Source organism: Haplochromis burtoni, unplaced genomic scaffold (assembly GCF_018398535.1).
Source record: "Haplochromis burtoni strain Fernald_Lab_line unplaced genomic scaffold, NCSU_Asbu1 Contig_87, whole genome shotgun sequence".
Classification (NCBI taxonomy): domain Eukaryota; kingdom Metazoa; phylum Chordata; class Actinopteri; order Cichliformes; family Cichlidae; genus Haplochromis; species Haplochromis burtoni.
Genome location: NW_024582448.1, coordinates 1279588 through 1299206, shown reverse-complemented (window position 1 = coordinate 1299206; position 19619 = coordinate 1279588). Strand labels below are relative to the sequence as shown.

Below are 19619 nucleotides of genomic sequence, written 5' to 3'. Positions count from 1 at the left end.
TCAACCACTGTACATTGTACCTGAAATATCAAAAATAGCTACACAAGGAACTGGGATGGAATGGTATGTGTATCAGTATAAAAAAAATCCTAGTTGAGGCAGATTTAAGAACTTAATGTAGACATGAATAATTTAAATAAAAGATTTAACTTTATACAAAATCTGTCACTTCTGGATACTTTAATTCTACTCACTCCTCATTAAGTCTGCAAATGTGGCATGTTTTTTTTTATGAGCAGCCCCTCAGATATATCCTATGGACCTTGATTTTCAACCTCCTGTCTGGGAAGCTGTGTTCTAAAGGATGACAAAACCGTATGAGTAAAAAATTATGACAGCTGCAGTGGTTGCTGTAAAGCCGTGTCTTGTGTTTTATACCATGAATCATCTTTTAGCTAACTTCAGCAATCCAGTGGGAAGAGGAACCAAAAGCAGGACAAAAGAGGGTGAGTAAGAGTTCAAAATCCAAGTCTTAAAGTTGAGGTCATACGCAGGCGGTCGGGCGGTCTAGCAGAGAAAGCCAGCAGTGTCATGGCCGTGGTTTAAAACCTTGTTTCCTGTTTTGAATCCTTAGTTAATATAGGAGTTACTATTTGGGTTTTCCTGTCACTCCTCTGTGTAAAGTTTCGGTTTTTGTGTTCATTGTAATGTTTGGATTCCTGATTTGACTTTTCTGTTACTGTAGTCAAAGCTCTGGTTATACTGTGCCTCCTGCTGTTTTACTTTATAGTTTCTAGTTATGAGTTTTAGTATTTGTGTTCTGGTTCATGACTATTTTTAGTATTTAGCAGGACCTGCCTCTCCGGTGTTTCTCTTATGTCTCTTCTGTGTCATACTGTGTTTGCATCTTGGTCTCCTTTTATTTTCTTGTCTTGTACTTGTTATGTACGCTCTGTATTCATGTCTCCTTTGGTTATTTCCTGATTTCTTTGAGGATTTGTTTTATTTCAGGTCCTGTGTTTCCTTTTTTCCTGTTGAGTTGTCTAATTTTGCTCCTTTTATTTTCTTCTTTTTGTATCCACTTTTACTTTGTGTATTCGACTTTGTTACTTTCCGTACTTTTACATGAGCCACATTAAAGATTTATGTTTGTTAAGTTCTCATATAAATACTTTAACATTGTTATCCATCCCTTATTTATTCCATAATTATTCCAGCATCTTGTTGTCTACACTATTAAACAATCTGGAAACATGCTATACATGCTGTTATTGTTTATAGTATCTGTCTATTCTGTTAAGTACATTGAGGGTGATTCTGTATTCATATACTTGGTGAATAAAATTTATACAGCAAAATAAACAACTGTACATTTAATTTTTGTAAAATGTTACTTCATCACTTAATTCCTTTTGTAAATATACTCTAAACAAAGTATTAAAAAATGTGAAATCCAGAAATTATATTCATCTTCAGACAGATATCAGACAGTCCTTGAGAACAAAGCACAATGTCAGCCTTTCATCCTTTCATCTGCTAATGTCAGAGTTCTTCTTTGACACATTGTTCCAAGTGAGAAATATTGAGGTCATGATATCGTGGGAAAATTAGCATAAAGAAAATTTCATCAGAGCTTTCCTCCAGATTTGACCATGTGACTTTTACTTTCTTTCATTCTTAAACTTTCCACACAGAACGTGGGGGACTACAGAGACATTGTTTCCCCGAACAGAGTGAGTAATGGCTCCGCATGATTAGTCTCAGAGACAGGCACATTCTTGTCCACTGACATCCCACACATGTGAACAAATGCACAAAGCAACCACCACACTGGCTACGTACCAAGACTGTGGACTGTTCACTCAGATTTTCTGCCTTCAGGGCTCATTTTCTAAAAACAAGAGTGTATCTGCCAATGGCTTAAGATAACTCGCCTTTTATTTTCCCAGTGTGGTTTCTTTTTTTCGGGAACCTTAGAAGTGAATATCATCATCAAGACAGAATGGGCGTCTCTTTATTGCATCTTCACTACAATAAATCCGACTGTTTGTTTGTGTGGTCTCCAAAGTAAGTCAACAAATGCATCGTATTTCTGACAGTAAAGAATTGTCTACTGTAGGTTAGGAGATACGGCTAAACTGTAACAAAACATTGAATATACGTAGTTCTTCTGAAATACGAGGCTTTAATAATAGTACTGACATTATAATGTGTTTTAAAACTTATATATGTGCAAAATACTGCACTGGCACATGTTGATTGCAGAAATGAAAACACAGAAATGATAAAAAAAAAAAGTTTAAGGAAATGATGTGGCATTGTGGCTGGAATATCATTCAACAGACATGGAACAATGCGAGTCATTCATCACTGGGGAAACTATTTTGAAAGCACAGAAGTGTAAATATAGTTTCCCGGTCTTTCTGACTGGAAGAAACTGGACGTCAGCAACTCTGTCCACTGGGAAAAGTGAGATCGATTAGCTAAATCCACAGAGAAAAATTAAAAAATGTAAAAATGACTATGTAAGAAACATGAAATATTTAAACAAAACAGTCACAGCCGAGCTCAACAAACTAAACTGAAATTGAAACCCCACTTTTCATGGGAAAATGCAGCTTTAGCTTTGGTTTTGTAATCAATTTCCATCAACCGATCTGAAACAAGAGTAGAGGCGGGTATATTGCTCCATATGGGATTACTCAGCCAGGCAACTTCTAAAACAGCGTGCAACAACTTCTCTGAACATTTGTTAATAAAGGTCAAGTGATGGTGGTGATAGCTGTCTGATTAGCACACTGCATGGACATGCCTTCACAACAATTAGGACGAAAGAAAACAAGCAGTGGAGTTGGTCAAAGATGTTTCAATTACAAAAGAGAATCAATTGCAAAACATTAAAGATTTTTTATGGTCAAAGTAGCTTGAAGTTTTATAATTTAACCACCCATAAAATGTCAGATTAGCAGTTTAACTACGTTAATATGCAAATAGGAATATATTTGCAGAGTAAATTTATGCCACAGCATTACCAAAATGATTTGTTCATGTTTCTGTAATGGTTAATCCACCGGTATGTCGAAGCTCTTTAATCAAAATGAAATTTTAATGCTAAAATGGACCCCAAAGCACTTTACACATTCAGTCATCCACCCATTCACACACACATTCACACACTGGTGATGCCAAGCCACATTGTAGCCACAGCCGCCCTGGGGCGCACTGACAGAAGCGAGGCTTACTATTATTATTGCTGTTATCGTTAATTTTCTAATTCTGTTTCATTAAAAAGCTGGATTTTTTTTCCTGAACAAAAAAAAGAAGTTTTAGTTTTTGAATGTTATGCCTGATTTATTTCTCAGAGAAGTTCAGTGTGCCACCTTAAAACTGGGTATAAAAAGTTTGAATCAGAGAAGTTAGAAATGTTTTGTTTTTGGTAGATTTGCAACAAGGTAGGCATCCATGTAGTCATTCATGTGTCCATTTTTTTACAATAGAGTGGCAAATTTATAAGAAAGATGACAAATTTGCCAGGAATGACTCGAGACCTGCAACATCCTTGGATGAGTTTTTCTTAAACATTTTATAGCCCTTCATGCCCCGCCCCTTTTTTCCTACCTTCAGTGGCTCTTGGTGCAGCCATGGTAATGAACTTGTGTTGGGCCTAATTATATACTATATTATTAGTATAATATATATATATAGTAATATATATTTATATATATATAAATATAGTATAAATTATTATTATTATTATATTATTTATTTATTTATTTATTTATTTATTTATTTATTTTTTAACTTTAAAGTTGGGATTTATTTCATATATCCTAACTAACAGATCTATTCAGTGTATCCCAATGTACAACTGGAGCAGACAGGGAGGCCGCTTACGCACAACGTTTGAAGCCCAGTTTACTGATACTATCTCACTGGCACCGATTTCTGTGTGAATGAACAGCTGGCAGCTTTCACAGGCACATGCTGGTATATCTTGTAAACCAGCCAAGTATGACATAAAGATCTGGTGTGATTGCAACATTCCTGTTGCATATACGCAACTGAAATATATTATACACACTCTTTTAGTGTGGTTGGTTCACGTGCTGTGCCAAAAAAAATAAATAAAAAATCAGTATTTACATTTTTTTTACTGTTGTGCAGACCAGCAGATGAAAATTGGGCTGTACATTTGGTTCACTAGCTAGTTCCTCACTTGATCTGTCTGCTATTGTTGCTGGTTGTTGTGTATAGTTGGTTTGTGGATATTCTTCTGTGAAACAACTATTGCTGATATAATCAAGGTTGGATAGACCTGAGGTCTGTAATCTGAAGAAGGATATCGACTTATCCAGGTAACTTTAGGATTAACCTTGGCTTTTGTATAAAGAAGGTGGTGCACTACTTATAAGGTTACATTGCCATGGTAACATGCTGCAAAACTAACCTCTTTTTTGAACAGGTTATATTCCAGATTAGAGATCATCAGGTATGAAATCACCATCAACTCACTAACCATGAAAATATTATCACCACGCCTGGATGATCCCTCAGTGTCTGTTTTTGAAATATTGTCTAAAGTCTCTGTGTTTCCTCAATGAGCATAATTATTTTTTTATTGTCCTGTTTGCTGAAAACTGTTCTACAGCATTTTCATTGAGCTATAAGCATTAATACAAAACAGGGCACCTACTTGTAGGCTATTTGTGGCTAGGCTAATTTGCGCATGGCCTGTTGTAAGCGCCACAGAGGCTCCAGCTGAAGGAAGCAAAAATAAAACTGTCTTATGTACATTTAAAAATTAATTTTAATAATGGGTGATAGAGTAATGGGTGATGATAGATCAGGTTCTGAAATAGGACAAACTTTCTTATGACACTAGCTCTTTTTCAGTCTTAAGAGCTTAAAGCAAACACACATTCATACAGCACTTTTTATACTAAACTGCAGTGCTTTTCCTCTTACACACACACAAACACACACACTCTTGTAGCTACCTTGACTGCAGCTGCTGTGGTGCTTTCAGTCTGTATTATGTGCTTAACCTCTTCACCCCCGCCCCCCATGAAATAGTTTTATCTTCCTTTGTGCCGTCGCCGATACAGTTGCCTATAATTGTGACTGGTCAGACACTGCTGGCACCTCCCCATTCATGTGTGTTAACTTACAGAGTTGACAACCACCTTCAAGTGACACTTATCCTGAGTCCAGATAATGGAAAGATACCCGGAGCATGCTGAGCTCTCTTCATAGTAGAAGCCTCAGGGAATAAACCATAAGAATGAGGGTGGGGTTCTAAAAACAAACAAAATGGGGAGGATGCAAACACACTCCTAGTTGCTAAGGAAAAATAAAAGAGCACATGAATGATTCATTTCATGCAACACATCAATCTTTCAATCTATATTAATGAAAATGCATTCACTTGAACCACATGCACAATATGTTTTGAATCTATGTGAAAACACAATGACATTGGTCTATGAAAAAGGAAATAGTCACAGTTTACTAAGGGTGTGTTAATGTCACATAGTCATACAGTTAATAGCATCTCCATAGGGGTTTCACCCTCAACTATCTTGGTTTGTTTTATTTTCATCATTTTATTGTGAAATAAAAAAAATCTTCCACTTTTCCCATTTTGCATCACACACATAAACTTCCACGCAGTCCCTCCAGGGAGCTGACCAAGTCTGACCACGATCCTGCTGCCGGCTGTTTACGAGCTCCATGGGAGCAACTGGGGTTTAGGAGGCTGGCTTGATGGCACCTCAGAGAACCTTTGGGGAGAAGAAACAAATATTAACTTTCCCTGCAAAGATTTTTCCAGCTGTTCTGAGGACTTGAACTATGACCCGCTGTCAAAGTCTTGTTCGGAAAAAAAAAGTTTGTCTTGGCGACTGGAGAGAGCTCATAAAGTTTTAGTGGATCAGTCAGTTATGGAACAATGACAATTTACTTTTTGCTTCCTGCTTTCTAAACACTAATGTAATTCAGTTGATCAACTGCAAAATTTATAACACATATTTGTCTAAAAGCCCAACTCTCTAGTCAAGCCTTTGGGTAGTATGAAGTGTTTATGGTTGTAGCATTCAAGTAAATGTCTCCTATGCACAGATTAGTCATTAACACCAGTTTCTCAGGCTTCAGTATTTTCACAAACCATTTCCTTGTTAACAGTTTCCTGAAAGAAAAGCCAGAGAAAGAGTCATGCTGAATCACCTGAGCTCTACATTTGTTCTTTCAGCGATTCAAACTCATTGGTCAGACTTCTGTTCTGATCAAAATCACACCTGTTGCCACCACATTTAAAATAACAGAGTATGTTTTGTCAGTGTTCATGTTTCATGGCATGTTTGAACCTGAATCACAATCATTTCCTGAACCTAATCTAAATAGTTTTACAGTGTAAACCTCACCTGAAAAACAACTGGTGCCTAAACATCCAACGAAAAGCAAGAGTAAGGGGGGAGGGGGGGGAAATCAGTGAAACAAAAAGTCACAACAAAGCAAAATAAAGAAGCAAACATAAAACTCATAAACAGAATACAAAGTGTAATCTCCTGGCTGACAAATACACTCTGCTGTCACCTCTCTGTCAACCCTAATGTGGATTTTATCACCTCTTTAGAGAAGACCATTTCTTTGTAACCAGTATCGCCATGAGTGGTGCATTAAGGCACCAATACCAAAGGACACCTTGTGCTTATCTATAATGGCCCTGAGGGTGTAAACTATAACAACAAAAAGGAAAAACATAATAGCATTCCAGAAAACACCAAGACATAAAAACACAACATTATTCAATTTACTTGAGAATTAGGTAAAAAAAAATTCTTGTTTTTGGCTATTTTCTGTTCCTGTGCTACTCTGAGCTATGCCCTGTGAAAGGATGGAAGAGTCAAGGGAATATTTTAACAAAAGACATTAAACAAACTAATGTCTGCAGAAAAAATATTTTTAAACCTGAAAAGAATATTCCATAGCTTAAAAGAAATGTTTCCAGTTTACAGCAGATGAGATGTGGTGTGCAGCAGAGTTCGACTCTCCTTTTGGCCTGAGCCTTTCTGTGTGGGGTTTGTGTGTTCTCCCGGTGTTTGTGTGGGTTCTCTCTGAGGACTCCGGCTTCCTCCCACAGTCCAAAGACATGCTAGACACATGTCAACGTGTTAACTGGTGATTTTAAATTGGGCATAAGTGTGAATGGTTGCCTGTCTCTCTGTGTTAGGTGTACAGTACAGTACTGTACTCTCTCCCTAGCTGGGATACGCTCCAGCCCCCCTACAACCCTGATAAGGATAAGCTGAAGAGAATGGATGGATCCTAAAACAACATAGCGTTTTAAGTGTTCACAGCACAGGGCAAACACCTTTAATCTCTGACAGATAAAGAACATCTCCACCAAAGTGTTCTATGTGAAAGTCAAAGCACTGATTTTTTATTGTTGTTGACCCCCCAACTGTGACTCAAATCCTCAGCCTTGGCAGCAGTGCAGCCACCTGCATTTAACAAAGTGTGCTTTGTACATAAATCCACTGGGGTATTTAATGCAGTGTAATGAATCCATCCAAGTTATGAACATTTGTGGGGAAAAGAGGCTTGCAGACTGTAATTTCAGGCTATATGAGACAACTCAAAGCTCAATTACAGCTTGTGTCGCCAGCAGAGGCCTGGAGGCGCTGGAAAAAGAAGTGTTTCAGAATCTTTTCAAAGGCTCAGGTACACATTTTCTGCATGAAGCAGACAGCCGATGCACTTCAGATGAAAATTTCTCATCACAGGGAGATGAATATGTGTCGCATCTTTGCAGCCCTTGAGGAGCTGCAAAGATGCAACCGGCTTGATGCAAGTTCATGAGCTCCCGAGCGTGTGTGTGAGAGAGATGGATTGGTAAAGTTTCTGGCCAACCCTCTTATTACTCTTGTTATGATTACATTTATGTAACATTATTTACTTGAAAAAAATGATAAGAGATATAATCAAACATTCCCATCTTCATACAATCCATTTTAATTCTTTGTAAGTGTTATGAGTCAGAGTTTATTCCCTTCTATCGATATATCCCAGGAAATTATTGGGAGTTTCAGTGAAGTAGGCAGTGTCTACGGTCTCAGTGTTATCAAACGGAAGTACTCACCCTCCCATACACGTGCACAATCGTGAGCGCGCGCTACAGCACTTCAACTTGTTGAAGTTTCCCTCTGAACTTTACATTCCGCGCGGACCTGCCCCCCGTTCAGCAGCATGCCTCTCTCCAACAAGTGGTGGATTTTGTGCGCAGTTTTGCTCTCCTGCCTGGCCCGTTTTGGGTCTTGTAGAAAAGGTAAGACGAATAAGACAAAGTTTGTATGTGTATATGCATGCGGGTTCTTTTTTAAACTGGCTTTAGTTAGTTCGCAATTTGTTTTTGTTGCTATACGACCGTGCTTTAGGAGAAAGTTCTCCTCGCGAACCTCGTGCGTAAAATACGACTGCGCTCAGGGTTTATACATATTCACTTTCTTATATTTATCACTTAAGTTTTATTCCTGTTGAAATACTGCATGGATGTGTTAGGCATTAATGCGGCAGTACAGTCCTGTACTATATTCATATATTCGTAAAGATTGCAACAAAAAACATTTTAGAAATTACGCGTAAATGTTCAAATGTACTCAATAGAATCTATTGTCATTTTTTTTAATTTTCTTTATTTTTATTTTTATTTACTTTTTTGCTTAAGAAGTATTACGTGTAAAAATCCAGAAAATGTTGAGACGTGACCCCATACTTTAATCAATGTCTTTACTGAGGTCCTGGCAACAATGTTTGTTTTGCTGTGTGTGACCTTTTAAAGTCGAGATGTGGCGTCTGGAGAGGCCAAAGTCCAGAACAAATGCAGTTCTCATACTGGCCACGACCCACACCTGAACCGCTTGGCACCTCTGGTTCTGTCACGTCGCAACAACAGCCTTGCGAGCTATAATGAGACCGATGGGATTGGATGTCAGATACCCAACAAGCTGTGAAAGGTCTGAGTTGTGGCAGGTCTGGTCCAAAGTGGTGAAGAAAATGTAGCCTAATATTCTGCTTTCACTTCTCCTTTCCTGAAAGCAAATACCGGTTTGGGTGAACTGTAACATTCACTGTATATCTTTAATGTCAGTGTCTGCTTTCTTCTTATCTCTCAAAGACATACAGCTCCTTTTTGCATCATTTCCAAGCATGGAAGGAACATTTTAAAGCTATAATTAGAATTTGTAAGCCAGACACTTTGTTATGTTGACAAACTTGATATTTCCCCTGATAAATACACATGTACATTTAATGTCCAAGCATTTTCCTGGCTTCTTGTAAGATTTACATTTTAGTGAAACCCATGGAACAGTTTGAAGATGAGGGACTACCAGCAAAGTTGATAGACCTTAATTGCAAATAGACTACGATAAAAATTTTCTTTGTAAAGATTGAATAACAACAAACTTAAAAACTGCTCTTAATGGGTGGCAACTTTCTAGTCCTTTGTCCAGAGGTGATTCAAAGGACTAGAAAGTTGCCACTTAAAATGCACATACATGGAAGAATGCATTGTTCTATTCCGTAACCAGAAACTAAGTCCTATTCCTGCAATATAGTTTATTAACTTACACTCAATGTTGGTATTATAAAAAGCCCTGTACACTCTCAAGACTGTATTCATGAGATGTGCTGTAATCTGTGAAAAATACTTTGTTATTGAGGCTGCTGAATATGTAGTGGGTCTGTAGCTCGACTACAAATAATTACAAAACAAACTGAGGAAGGAGAAAATTTTGACTGACTGGACTTTATTTAGTTGGAAATGTGTTAAAGCCCAGTAATTTATTTTGTCAGCCTTCAATTTTTTTAGGTCTGTGGGATATAGAGTGGAACTCGGTTGCCACTCCCTGTGGGTTTGAATGAGAAATACAGTCATGTATCATCTGCATATAAATGGAAAACAACTTTAAATTACATTGCAGAGGGGCAGATTTAGACACGTTTTAAAACTCCAGAGTTGACAAAACACCAGAATCATAACCTCTGTAATGATATAATCAGAGCAAAACACCACTGATATGTTCCCGAGTGACCCAAAACATAATCTTTCCAATATAAGCTGCGAGAGAATACATTTCCCTCCAATGGTAATTGAGAAACTAATTTCACTTGTACAGAAGAATATTGTGGAAGCAAGACTTCTCATTTTTCAGATATACTTTTGACATTTTAGCGTTTACTGGACTGGATAGTAAAGAAAGTTTTCAGAAAAACTGGGAGAGAGTGTTTGGCATTGCCACAAAGGAAATGGTCTTGGGTTGGCTCAAACCAGTCACTCCAGTAGCTTTCAGCATATAGGTCACCTGCTTATCCAAGCGTCCTATATCAGTACCCATGACTTTTTTTTTTTAAGCATCTAAGAGACATTATTTTCCCTAAACCATCATTTTCTATTTATTGATGATTAACATTGTAAACATACAGGTCTTTTTAACCTTAAGGCAAAAACTTTAAAAATACTAAATGTTTTCTTAAAGTCATACAGATATTGTTGTAGCAAACACGACCAGGGGCATTTTTATTTTTTAGCCACCCAGTAGTATGAGAAAGAAAATCTTCAGTAAATACAGAGAGACAATTTGTGTCTATTGCCCTATAGTGGCCTTCAACAATGTTTTGCTCACAGAAGAACGTTAGCTTTTACTATTTGCATATCATTTAGGTGCTCTTGAGAGGTAATACAATAAGGGATTCACTGAGCCAGTTTGGGACTAAACATCGGTATCATTGGAGCACAGTTCTGGTCGTATCACTAATCGTCTCATGAAGGCGTAAACACTGTCTCATTAATTTGTGGAGGAATTTAATTAGAAGCTCGCTAGCTGTTTGAAGTGGCCCTTTTGTTAGAGAGCCTCAGGCCATAGAAAGAAAACACTGTAGCATGTGCCATCTTAATTAGTGTCTGCAGTAAGGAGCAGACTTGAGAAAACTACGAGCCTTAGAATGTCACTAAAAACATTTTACCACAAGATCATTTCACCTATAACTGGAAAGTCTTCTCTGCACTGACTATTATTAGCTACAGACTAATGTTTCATGCTGGCAGTTTCTTTAATAAGGAATGTTAGTTTTGTCTCGACATGAAGCTCACCAAAAAGTGGCTCCACTGCAACATAACCAGCAGCCTTTCCTCAGGGTCATATAAGCATTAAAATGCAAGAGGCACGAAATCTCTCTCAGTGACGTAATTCATTGTTCTGCCTCTGTTCTCCGTTTGTGGATGTACCAACTCCTAGTTTTTCAAACTTTATACTTTCGAGAGAGAATTTTTTGTTCTGTTTTTTTTATGCCTAACTTTTATGTAATTTCACTTTGCCATGCAGACTTCATTATTTCTTCTTCATAACTGACCCTTGTGGTCTTCAATGTCCCCACATACCAAACGCGTAATGGAAAAAGTAAACAAACTTACAAATTTTCTGCATCCGAACTTGCCATGTACTGTATGTGTTGCATTTTTGCAGGAAATTTGGCCTCAAAAAACACACTGTGAAAAGAAAAAAGTGAAGTTGGCATCAAGACATGATTAGCTGGTCCTGTAAGAACATGAGATTCTGGGTACATTCAGTTCTCATGAGAAAGCAGCAGCAGGAAGAATTTCATGGTTTGATCCATGTTGAAGCTGTATCACGACCACTTTTATAAGTTTTCAGAATGTCAGTCAAGCAATTTGAGGTCTTGTTGGCAGATTTGGGAGCAGATCTTAGGAGGTAGAAAAATGATTTCAGAGAGCCAGTTGACCCGGAGCATGGTCTAGCTTTGTGTTTGAGGTAAAACATTATTGTTTTACTATTTCCAAATCACTGTATATTTAGTACTGGTGTGCGATTTGAGTTACGAATGTGCTTGATGCCAAATGTAGTGGTCTGATTGGTTAGATCTTTTTGTGCAGATCCAAAAAAATCAACCATGTTTCTAAAAATTCTAAAATGCCGCAAATTCGTCCAGTGAAATTATGTGGTTGGTATGTGTGGCTGCATTAAGAAAGGCGAGTCTGAAATGTTTTTAATGCACAAATTATTCACACAGGTTTTAGATGTTTTTACAGATGTAACTGAAGCCAAAAAGTGAAAATGCTAAAGGGAACATTTCTTGTAGACCTGCAGGTAGTGAAGAAAGGCATTGCAAACTTTTGTTAACTTGGAAATTGCTGCAAGGCATGAATATTTAATAACATAAATGGGACTTTAAGAACATCTAAATTGCCTCCTAAAAACATGGAACTGCATCACCAACAGAAAAAAAAAGATAGAGCTTAAAAGTTCAGATTTGGAAAGCTTAGCACTCTGAGAATGCACTGTAAAAACTTTATGGAAGGACATTTATATAGCACTTTTCCAGGCTTACTGATAACCTAAAGGCACATTCTATAATAGAGCCAAGTTTCCGTAAAGATGTGGGCACAACAGACTCTGATTTCCTGTGTCTGGGTCTTATTTCATCCATTTTATTTTCCTGTGATGTTTCCTGTAGGCTCGGCAGAGGAACAGCTTTAGGTCCAAGCTGACTTAGCTTAATTCTTATCCCTCTCTTTCTGGGTCGGTCACACTGCCTGCAGTGATTTTTGGACTGCATCCTCTGCCTGGCTGGTCAGATGATAAAGAGGTCAGCGATGGGCTCAAAGTCTCTTAATCCAGTCTCTGAGGAAAATTTTCAGGTATCTAGTGCATTGACTGTATCTACGTTTTGTTGAGTTCGTAACTTTAGTGATACCTACACAACACTACAAAAGACACCCAGTACTGCTGTTTTAAAGCCTTTTCATCATTGAGAGGGAGTATTAGGCTCTTAAACTGAAAAACATTCACGATTGTACTCTGTCCTGACCTGACATGGAATTATTTTCTATAACACAATTTGAACGTCATGTAAAAGACCTTTGGATGGAGTTGAACTAGTCTAAAGACCTGAAACTTTCTCTTGAACATGCTTTGAGATATGACTGCAACCTGAGACTTCTTTCAGTTGCTCCTGTTAGGCATCACGACAGCGGGTCATTTGCCTCCATCTCAGCTTATCCCGAGCATCCTCCTCTGTCACACCAACCCGTTACATGTCCTCCTTCACTACATCTGTTCAGTTCAAGTCAGTTTGATTGATATAGCGTCAAATACAAACAACAATCGCCTCAAGGTGGTTTTTACTATAAGGTAATAGTAGCCCTAAAATACACAGAGTAACAATCATACAATCAGACAGCCCCCTATGAGCAAGAAGAGTTGGGAAGAGTTAATCTCTCCTTTAGTATTCTTAGCCCCTAGATTTAAAATCCCCGCTCTCACTTCCATTGTCATACTTTTCCCTCATTCTTGCTGCCTCTAAACATGCCTTCCTCCTTTCTACTTCCTCTGGCTTTGCCCAACAACTTTAACCATCAAACTGATGGTCAACATCAGGAGGATGCATTCATCCAGATCATCAATTTTATGCAAAAAATGATGCACAACAATTTTACACCAAATGTCCTTTCTGATGGGAACCTCCCCATTTATCCCATCTTGAGACCAGCAGTAGTGCATTGGTGTGTGACCCCCTGTGGCTGGGTTCTAAAAGACCTGCTACAAGGCTTGAAAATGAGCCAAAAGATTTAAATCAGCTACAACTTGAATTTCTTGAAGACAGGGTTGAGGCATGTTGTCTGCCATATTTCCATAACACATTAAATTGTTCCAGCACATCTGTTATTGTGGTAAAATATTTAAATAAATTTGCTTTTGTGGTGCTGTCTGTAGGTCGTGTGGTTTAAATAATAATGGTCTTTAGTGGAATAAGCTGTGTGAGTCATAATAACTGGAAGTTGTGCTGTAACAAGATAATTTCGAGCCCATTATTCGCAGCCCTTGAGTGTCTTTCCGGTTTTGTTACTTCAGCTTTCTGAGCGTTGCTGCCCTGTGCGACACCAAAAACATAAATATGTGACAATGTTCTGAAGTGGAAGCATATTTAATTAAATATGATTGTTTTATGTGGCCTACATTTTCAGCTTTCGCCCACCACAGTATCACTTTAAGTTAGGCAGAGTGTTAAAATTCTGCTTGAGGTAATGCCTCTAGCTTTGCTGGTTGACTAATTAAAATGTGTGCCTCATCTTTTTCTGTGAATATACAGTGCATATCGCTAAGAAATATAGCATGTGTAATTGTAGCCTACACACCTGCTTGAGCGGGAACCATAAACTCATTGTGATACACAGTTACATAATTTAATTGGCTGGGAACAGCTTCTTATTTTATTTGACCTCATGAACTTTAGAAAGTCAGAAATTTCAGAGTTCAAAGGTCCTTGCTGATTCATCTGCTGCAGAATATAAAACACCTCAGCCTACATCAGAGCAGCAGGAACGCTAGTCGAGAGCCTATATAACACCCGCTTAATCTCTGAGCTTATTTTATATCTATGTGACAAACACCTTAATGAACACTTAAGGTTGGGTTACTTAGGCCTTGATCTATAAAAAATGAGGCCACAATGAGACAACTAAGTCACTGAGGAAGATTTCATATATCCATGCAATTTATTATTTTTGAACAATCGTTTGAATTTTTGTATTGATGTACTTGTCTTGATTTCATCTGTGCAAGTGTTCCACACACTAACTCCTCTGACTGTAATGCTATGATATTTTACATTTGTACTTACTACTGGCTTGCTGAACATAAGGATTCCTCTCAGGTCATGAGTATTTGGTCTTATTTGGAACAAGTTCTGGATGTTGTGGGGCAAAGATTTATTCGCAGCTTTGTACATTGTTCGCGCAGTTCTGAGGTCAACCAAATCTTTAAATTTGAGAATATTTAATTTGATAAAAAGTGGTTTTGATGGTTCTCTTGAAGTAGCTTTATTTAAACACCGAACTCCAAGAAATGTTCCGTACACTAAGAGTAAGTAACAGTAACACAACATTTCCACTTTTGATTTATGATGTGCAAAATACAGATACTTGGAAACCCAGAAACATTCCAGTGCAAAGTTGTTCTGGGCATCAGATCTTTGTGCCGCTATTACCCTATTTTCAGATAAAAAGCTGACTGCAGTGCGTTTGGTGAATATACGTGTCCTTTGAGAGAAAATACCTGTCCACTCCAGTTTGACAGAGCTGGGGGGAGATGATAAATGTACTCTAAGGAGCATCCAGCGCAGGTTAATCGGTGAGTCCTGTGCACTGTCACCTGTAGAAGCTGGCAAACTACACTACCTTGGCTCTGTATTTAGAGGGAAGATGCTGTCTCTATAATCATTTCTCAACTCACCTGACAATATTTCGCTAGTGTGTTCTTTCACAGCTACAGAGCCATAGCCAGAACATCTGGAAATGCATGTACCAATTGCTCAATAGAAGGAAAAAGTGGCTCACCAAGGGATAGAAACATTACTTTCAGTGAACTAGCTTCCCATTATAGGCGTCAGTGAACACATGGATGTACTTTTTATTTAAAACTGTGTTGTTAAGTAATTTTAGGGCCACCCAGAAAAGGTTTGTAAAGAGACTCAAATTCGTAATGTCTTTTTTCCATTACTGAATATTCACTACCTGAAAAAAGGAATTCGTAATGTCTTTATTGTAAACAACAAGCAAAAATTTAGGTCTTAAATTGACTCGGAAGACTGGGATAATATTCTCAACCTGGGTCAGATTCCTTAAAAAAAGACCTGCTGCTATTCATAATTTTCAGTGACTGGCACAGAGACATGAAGGGAAAAATGTGTGCAAAAGTACAGATATTTATCTGGAACATGGACTTGGTTATACTAATAATTTTGTAGTTTTGGGATGTGAAAGACAAAAAAAGGATATTAATATTTTAATAATATATTAATAATAATTTTTAAAAAAAAGAGCGTCCTAATTAGCTAACCTTACTTAGGGTCGCTGTACTCAGTAGGTTGATGACGTGAATTTGAATCAAAACAAATAATTTCAGTTGAAATGATCAAAACTGACTGTCTGCTATTATTTGTGAACAGACAGAGTAGCAAGTTGTTACTGGCCTGGATTTAACAACCATCTGGCAAACCTGATAAAAATAACTGGAACACGTTGGAGAAAAAGCTTTGTTTTGTCCTCCTGGCTGACGCTCCTATAATGACATGACGTAACATGACAGCTCCGAATTCCACTGGTGTCACTCTGATGAATAAAGACCATCTGTAGTTACGTAGGTTGTTAAAAGAGGCCCATTTGTGCCTTTTTTTTTTTTTTAATAAGACATGTTTAATTTCTGCCTTTTGTGTTGTTGATGGTGTTGTGTCATTCCAGGTACAAAACCAAACAAAGCTGGCCTTTTGTTCAAAGCTTTTCGTCCCTTTATTTGTCCCTGCACAGTGCGTTCTATCTTGAAGGAGTCTGCGGCTGACGGAGCTTCCTGCAAGCAGTAGCAACATTATTAACGTTGCTGTAGCTTGCAGGAAGCTTTAATCTCGCAAATGTTGAGTCATAATTGCCATTTTGCACAGGGGGTGAATGACACCGACATGGGAACTAATTAGGTCTGTAGCCTTATGCCTTCGTGAATGACTCACATTTGTTTGCTGAAAAAGATAGTGCTATCCTTTTTCCTTGACTCTGGAAAGTTTTTGTAGCCGAGCTCAACTGGCTGTCTGCAAGTGGATAAGGCTATGGTAGCATTTCCTGTTGGTGGAACTGACAATAAATGTAAGGTTTGTTTAAGGGGGATAATGGAAGTGGAAATATGGCTTGAGATATGGGAATGCTGGTAAATAACTTGTGCTATTGCATTATGGTAAATGGCCTGTATTTATATAGCGCTTTACTAGTCCCTAAGGACCCCAAAGCGCTTTACATATCCAGTCATCCACCCATTCACACACACATTCACACACTGGTGATGGCAAGCTACATTGTAGCCACAGCCACCCTGGGGCGCACTGACAGAGGCGAGGCTGCCGGACACTGGCGCCACCGGGCCCTCTGACCACCACCAGTAGGCAACGGGTGAAGTGTCTTGCCCAAGGACACAACGACCGAGACTGTCCAAGTCGGGGCTCGAACCGGCAACCTTCCGATTACAAGTCGAACTCCCAACTCTTGAGCCACGATCGCTCGCATTATTTCGTTTTATATATATATGCTGTATTTGTGTATGTTGGATTTATGTTGCTGGGGGAAAAAAGAAGAAGAATCTCTTTTCTTAAGAAGGTGTGCTGACTTAACTGTGCTCTTGCATAGCAGCAAATATCAGCAGAGTGGACAAAAGGTTTGGGGAATAAAAGACAGAGGTGAACCAAGTCTGAACCTGTTGGAGGAGCAGTCAAGCAGAATGTCTGATGAAAGGCCAATCACTTCTTCTGGTTTGTACCAGTTCAGACAAGGCACATGTGGATGATGGGTTTCTTGTTTTTGACTGCTTGAGGTTGATAGTCACTGAAATTGAGCTTACGCCTCTTTCGCAGTCCCATGCTGCTCAGACTGATCTGATTTACTGAAACAACTTGAATGAAAGACCCGAATGAAATGTGAAAAACAACAGAGTGAGGTTGAGCTTATACCAACGTTTAAGGCAAACGAAGGCGTCAGCTGTCCGGGCTCCGGGCTGCAGTTGGGTCTGTTTTTGTTTACCTTCAGCCGTGCAACCTTTAACTTAAATATTGCACACATATCAACACGCAGAGCAGTGTCAGGTTCAGAGCAAGTCCGTCAAATGCAAGTCCATCACAAAAATGAAAACACAACACACTCTGCACGAGTACACCGTCTTTAAATGCCACCTGCGATCTTGGCTTTGCCCCAGTGGTACTTTACACAAAAACACAAGCAAACTGTAACAAATCTCGATACTGCTACTCGTTGATATTTCAAACATTGTTGAATGTATGAACTGGGAGAGTTAAAAACATGCAATAAAAGGCAACGTTTTATTATGAGAAATGTGGTATGTAGTATTTATAACTCCACACTGAGATTTGTGAATATGTGCTCAGATGAACAGCAGGATATTGGTATTTCTGGGCTTCTGAGCATATTGAAATATAACAAATAATAAATTATCAAGTTGTATCTGAACACACTGTTTCTTAAGCCTCCCACTGTGTCTTTCTGTCTGCTATTTCTCTAAAAAATGAGTTTTCCATTTTACGCATAGTGCAAAGTCAGACACAATCAGTTTTTCCTTCGTATTTGTAACACCTCTGACTTATTCCCTACAGCTTCTTTCTTTTCCATGCACTGTAATGTGAACAGATTGGTACTGCTCAATTTTGAGGAACAAAACATTGTTTATTTCTCTTGTTTGTGGTTTTGTTGTTCGGTTTTAGTCATGGCAAAGCCATGACCGGGTCAGCCTGCTGGGCGCTCCGGACTGAAACATTTCATTGTCGTCTTGGTTGTTCCCACGATTGCATTCTTTTTTTTTTTTTTTTTTCCACCCGCAGTCTCACCATTGTTTTGAGTTTTGATTTCCTAGTTGATTTTGTGAGTAAATTATTTGCAAACAAAACTGAATTATTGTGGTTTAACAATGATGCAAATACATAAATAGTCATTTCAACTGATGAAAACTCCACTAGGTTTAGAAATCATTGAACAGTCACAGCTGACAAAGCATCATAGCCACAGATTAAACATGTAAAAGCGACTAGCATCACTGGCACTACGCAGGGGTTTGAGGCAAAACAGCACCAGAAAATGTTCAGTGAGCTACATTTTCATTCAATTTGTGTCTTTGGTGGACTTTTTCATGTTTTGCATCATATTTATGGCGAATTCTTGCAGCTGTAATGATGTTTAGAGATAATAATACTTGAATAGGAAAAAAAATACTTTATACGTTAACTATGGTGACAACTATGAAAGTCCGTTTCCACCACCAAAAGAAAAAAAAACAATTATCCATAACTCGAAATTTCGAGTTAGTGCTGCCAATCAGTTATCTATGTGAATGACATCATTTCCTTGTTACCCAGAAGTAGAAGTTACCCTTAGCTACAATTGCTACAGCTAACCAGTATTACAGCCAGTCATGAATGCACAAATTGCTGAGTATTTTCAGCATGGCTTCACAAATGACGAAATCCTTGTGTTATTAGCTGAATCGTTACTATCGTGGCATTACTATCAGCAAACGTACTTTCAAAAGCGCCAAATTGTTGCCAACCCGGTTTTGAGTGCGCATTCCTCTGCGCCATATCCTTCCGGGTAACAAGAAAATGACGTCATTATCGTAGATTACTGATTAGCAGAGCTAACTTGAAATTTCGAGTTACTTTTCTCAAAATTTTGAGTTAATAGGTCGAAATTTCGAGAAAGATAATGAGCTATGGATTGTGGTGTGTTGTTTTTTTTTTTTTTTTCCTTAGTGGTGTAAACAGTACCGTGCTAAGTAGCTTGCAATGCTGTATAATCTTCTCAAGGTGTGTTCACATAGAAACTGAAGTTAAATTGAATTCGCTGTAATGTTTGTATTGTGTTGCCCTTGAAAGTCATAAAGCTGATTCATTGGAGCCTAACTGTCACAGGGTGAGAGGCTAGTTACACCCTGGACAGGTCATCAGCCTGTCACAGGGCGAACACAGAGACATGCAACCATTGCTCACATTCATACTCATTGTAATTATAGAATAACCAGTTATCCTAACCTTATGCACTCAGTTCGCTGTATTCAACA

The 19619-nt window shown here is 38.3% G+C and overlaps 1 protein-coding gene across 2 annotated transcripts in view; it reads left to right on the top strand.

The window, feature by feature from the left end:
* Nucleotides 1–8113: 8113 nt before the first annotated feature.
* The window catches only part of tfpia (tissue factor pathway inhibitor a), a 42228-nt gene continuing 30722 nt past the window's right edge, over nucleotides 8114–19619 (top strand). Inside the window, exon 1 of one of the 2 annotated variants that reach the window (XM_042222505.1) lies at nucleotides 8114–8263. In XM_042222505.1, the coding sequence (XP_042078439.1) occupies nucleotides 8185–8263 (79 nt within the window). In that variant the 5' untranslated portion in view covers nucleotides 8114–8184. The remainder of the gene's footprint in view (nucleotides 8264–19619) is intronic. The other variant, XM_005925778.3, reaches the window with a different exon arrangement.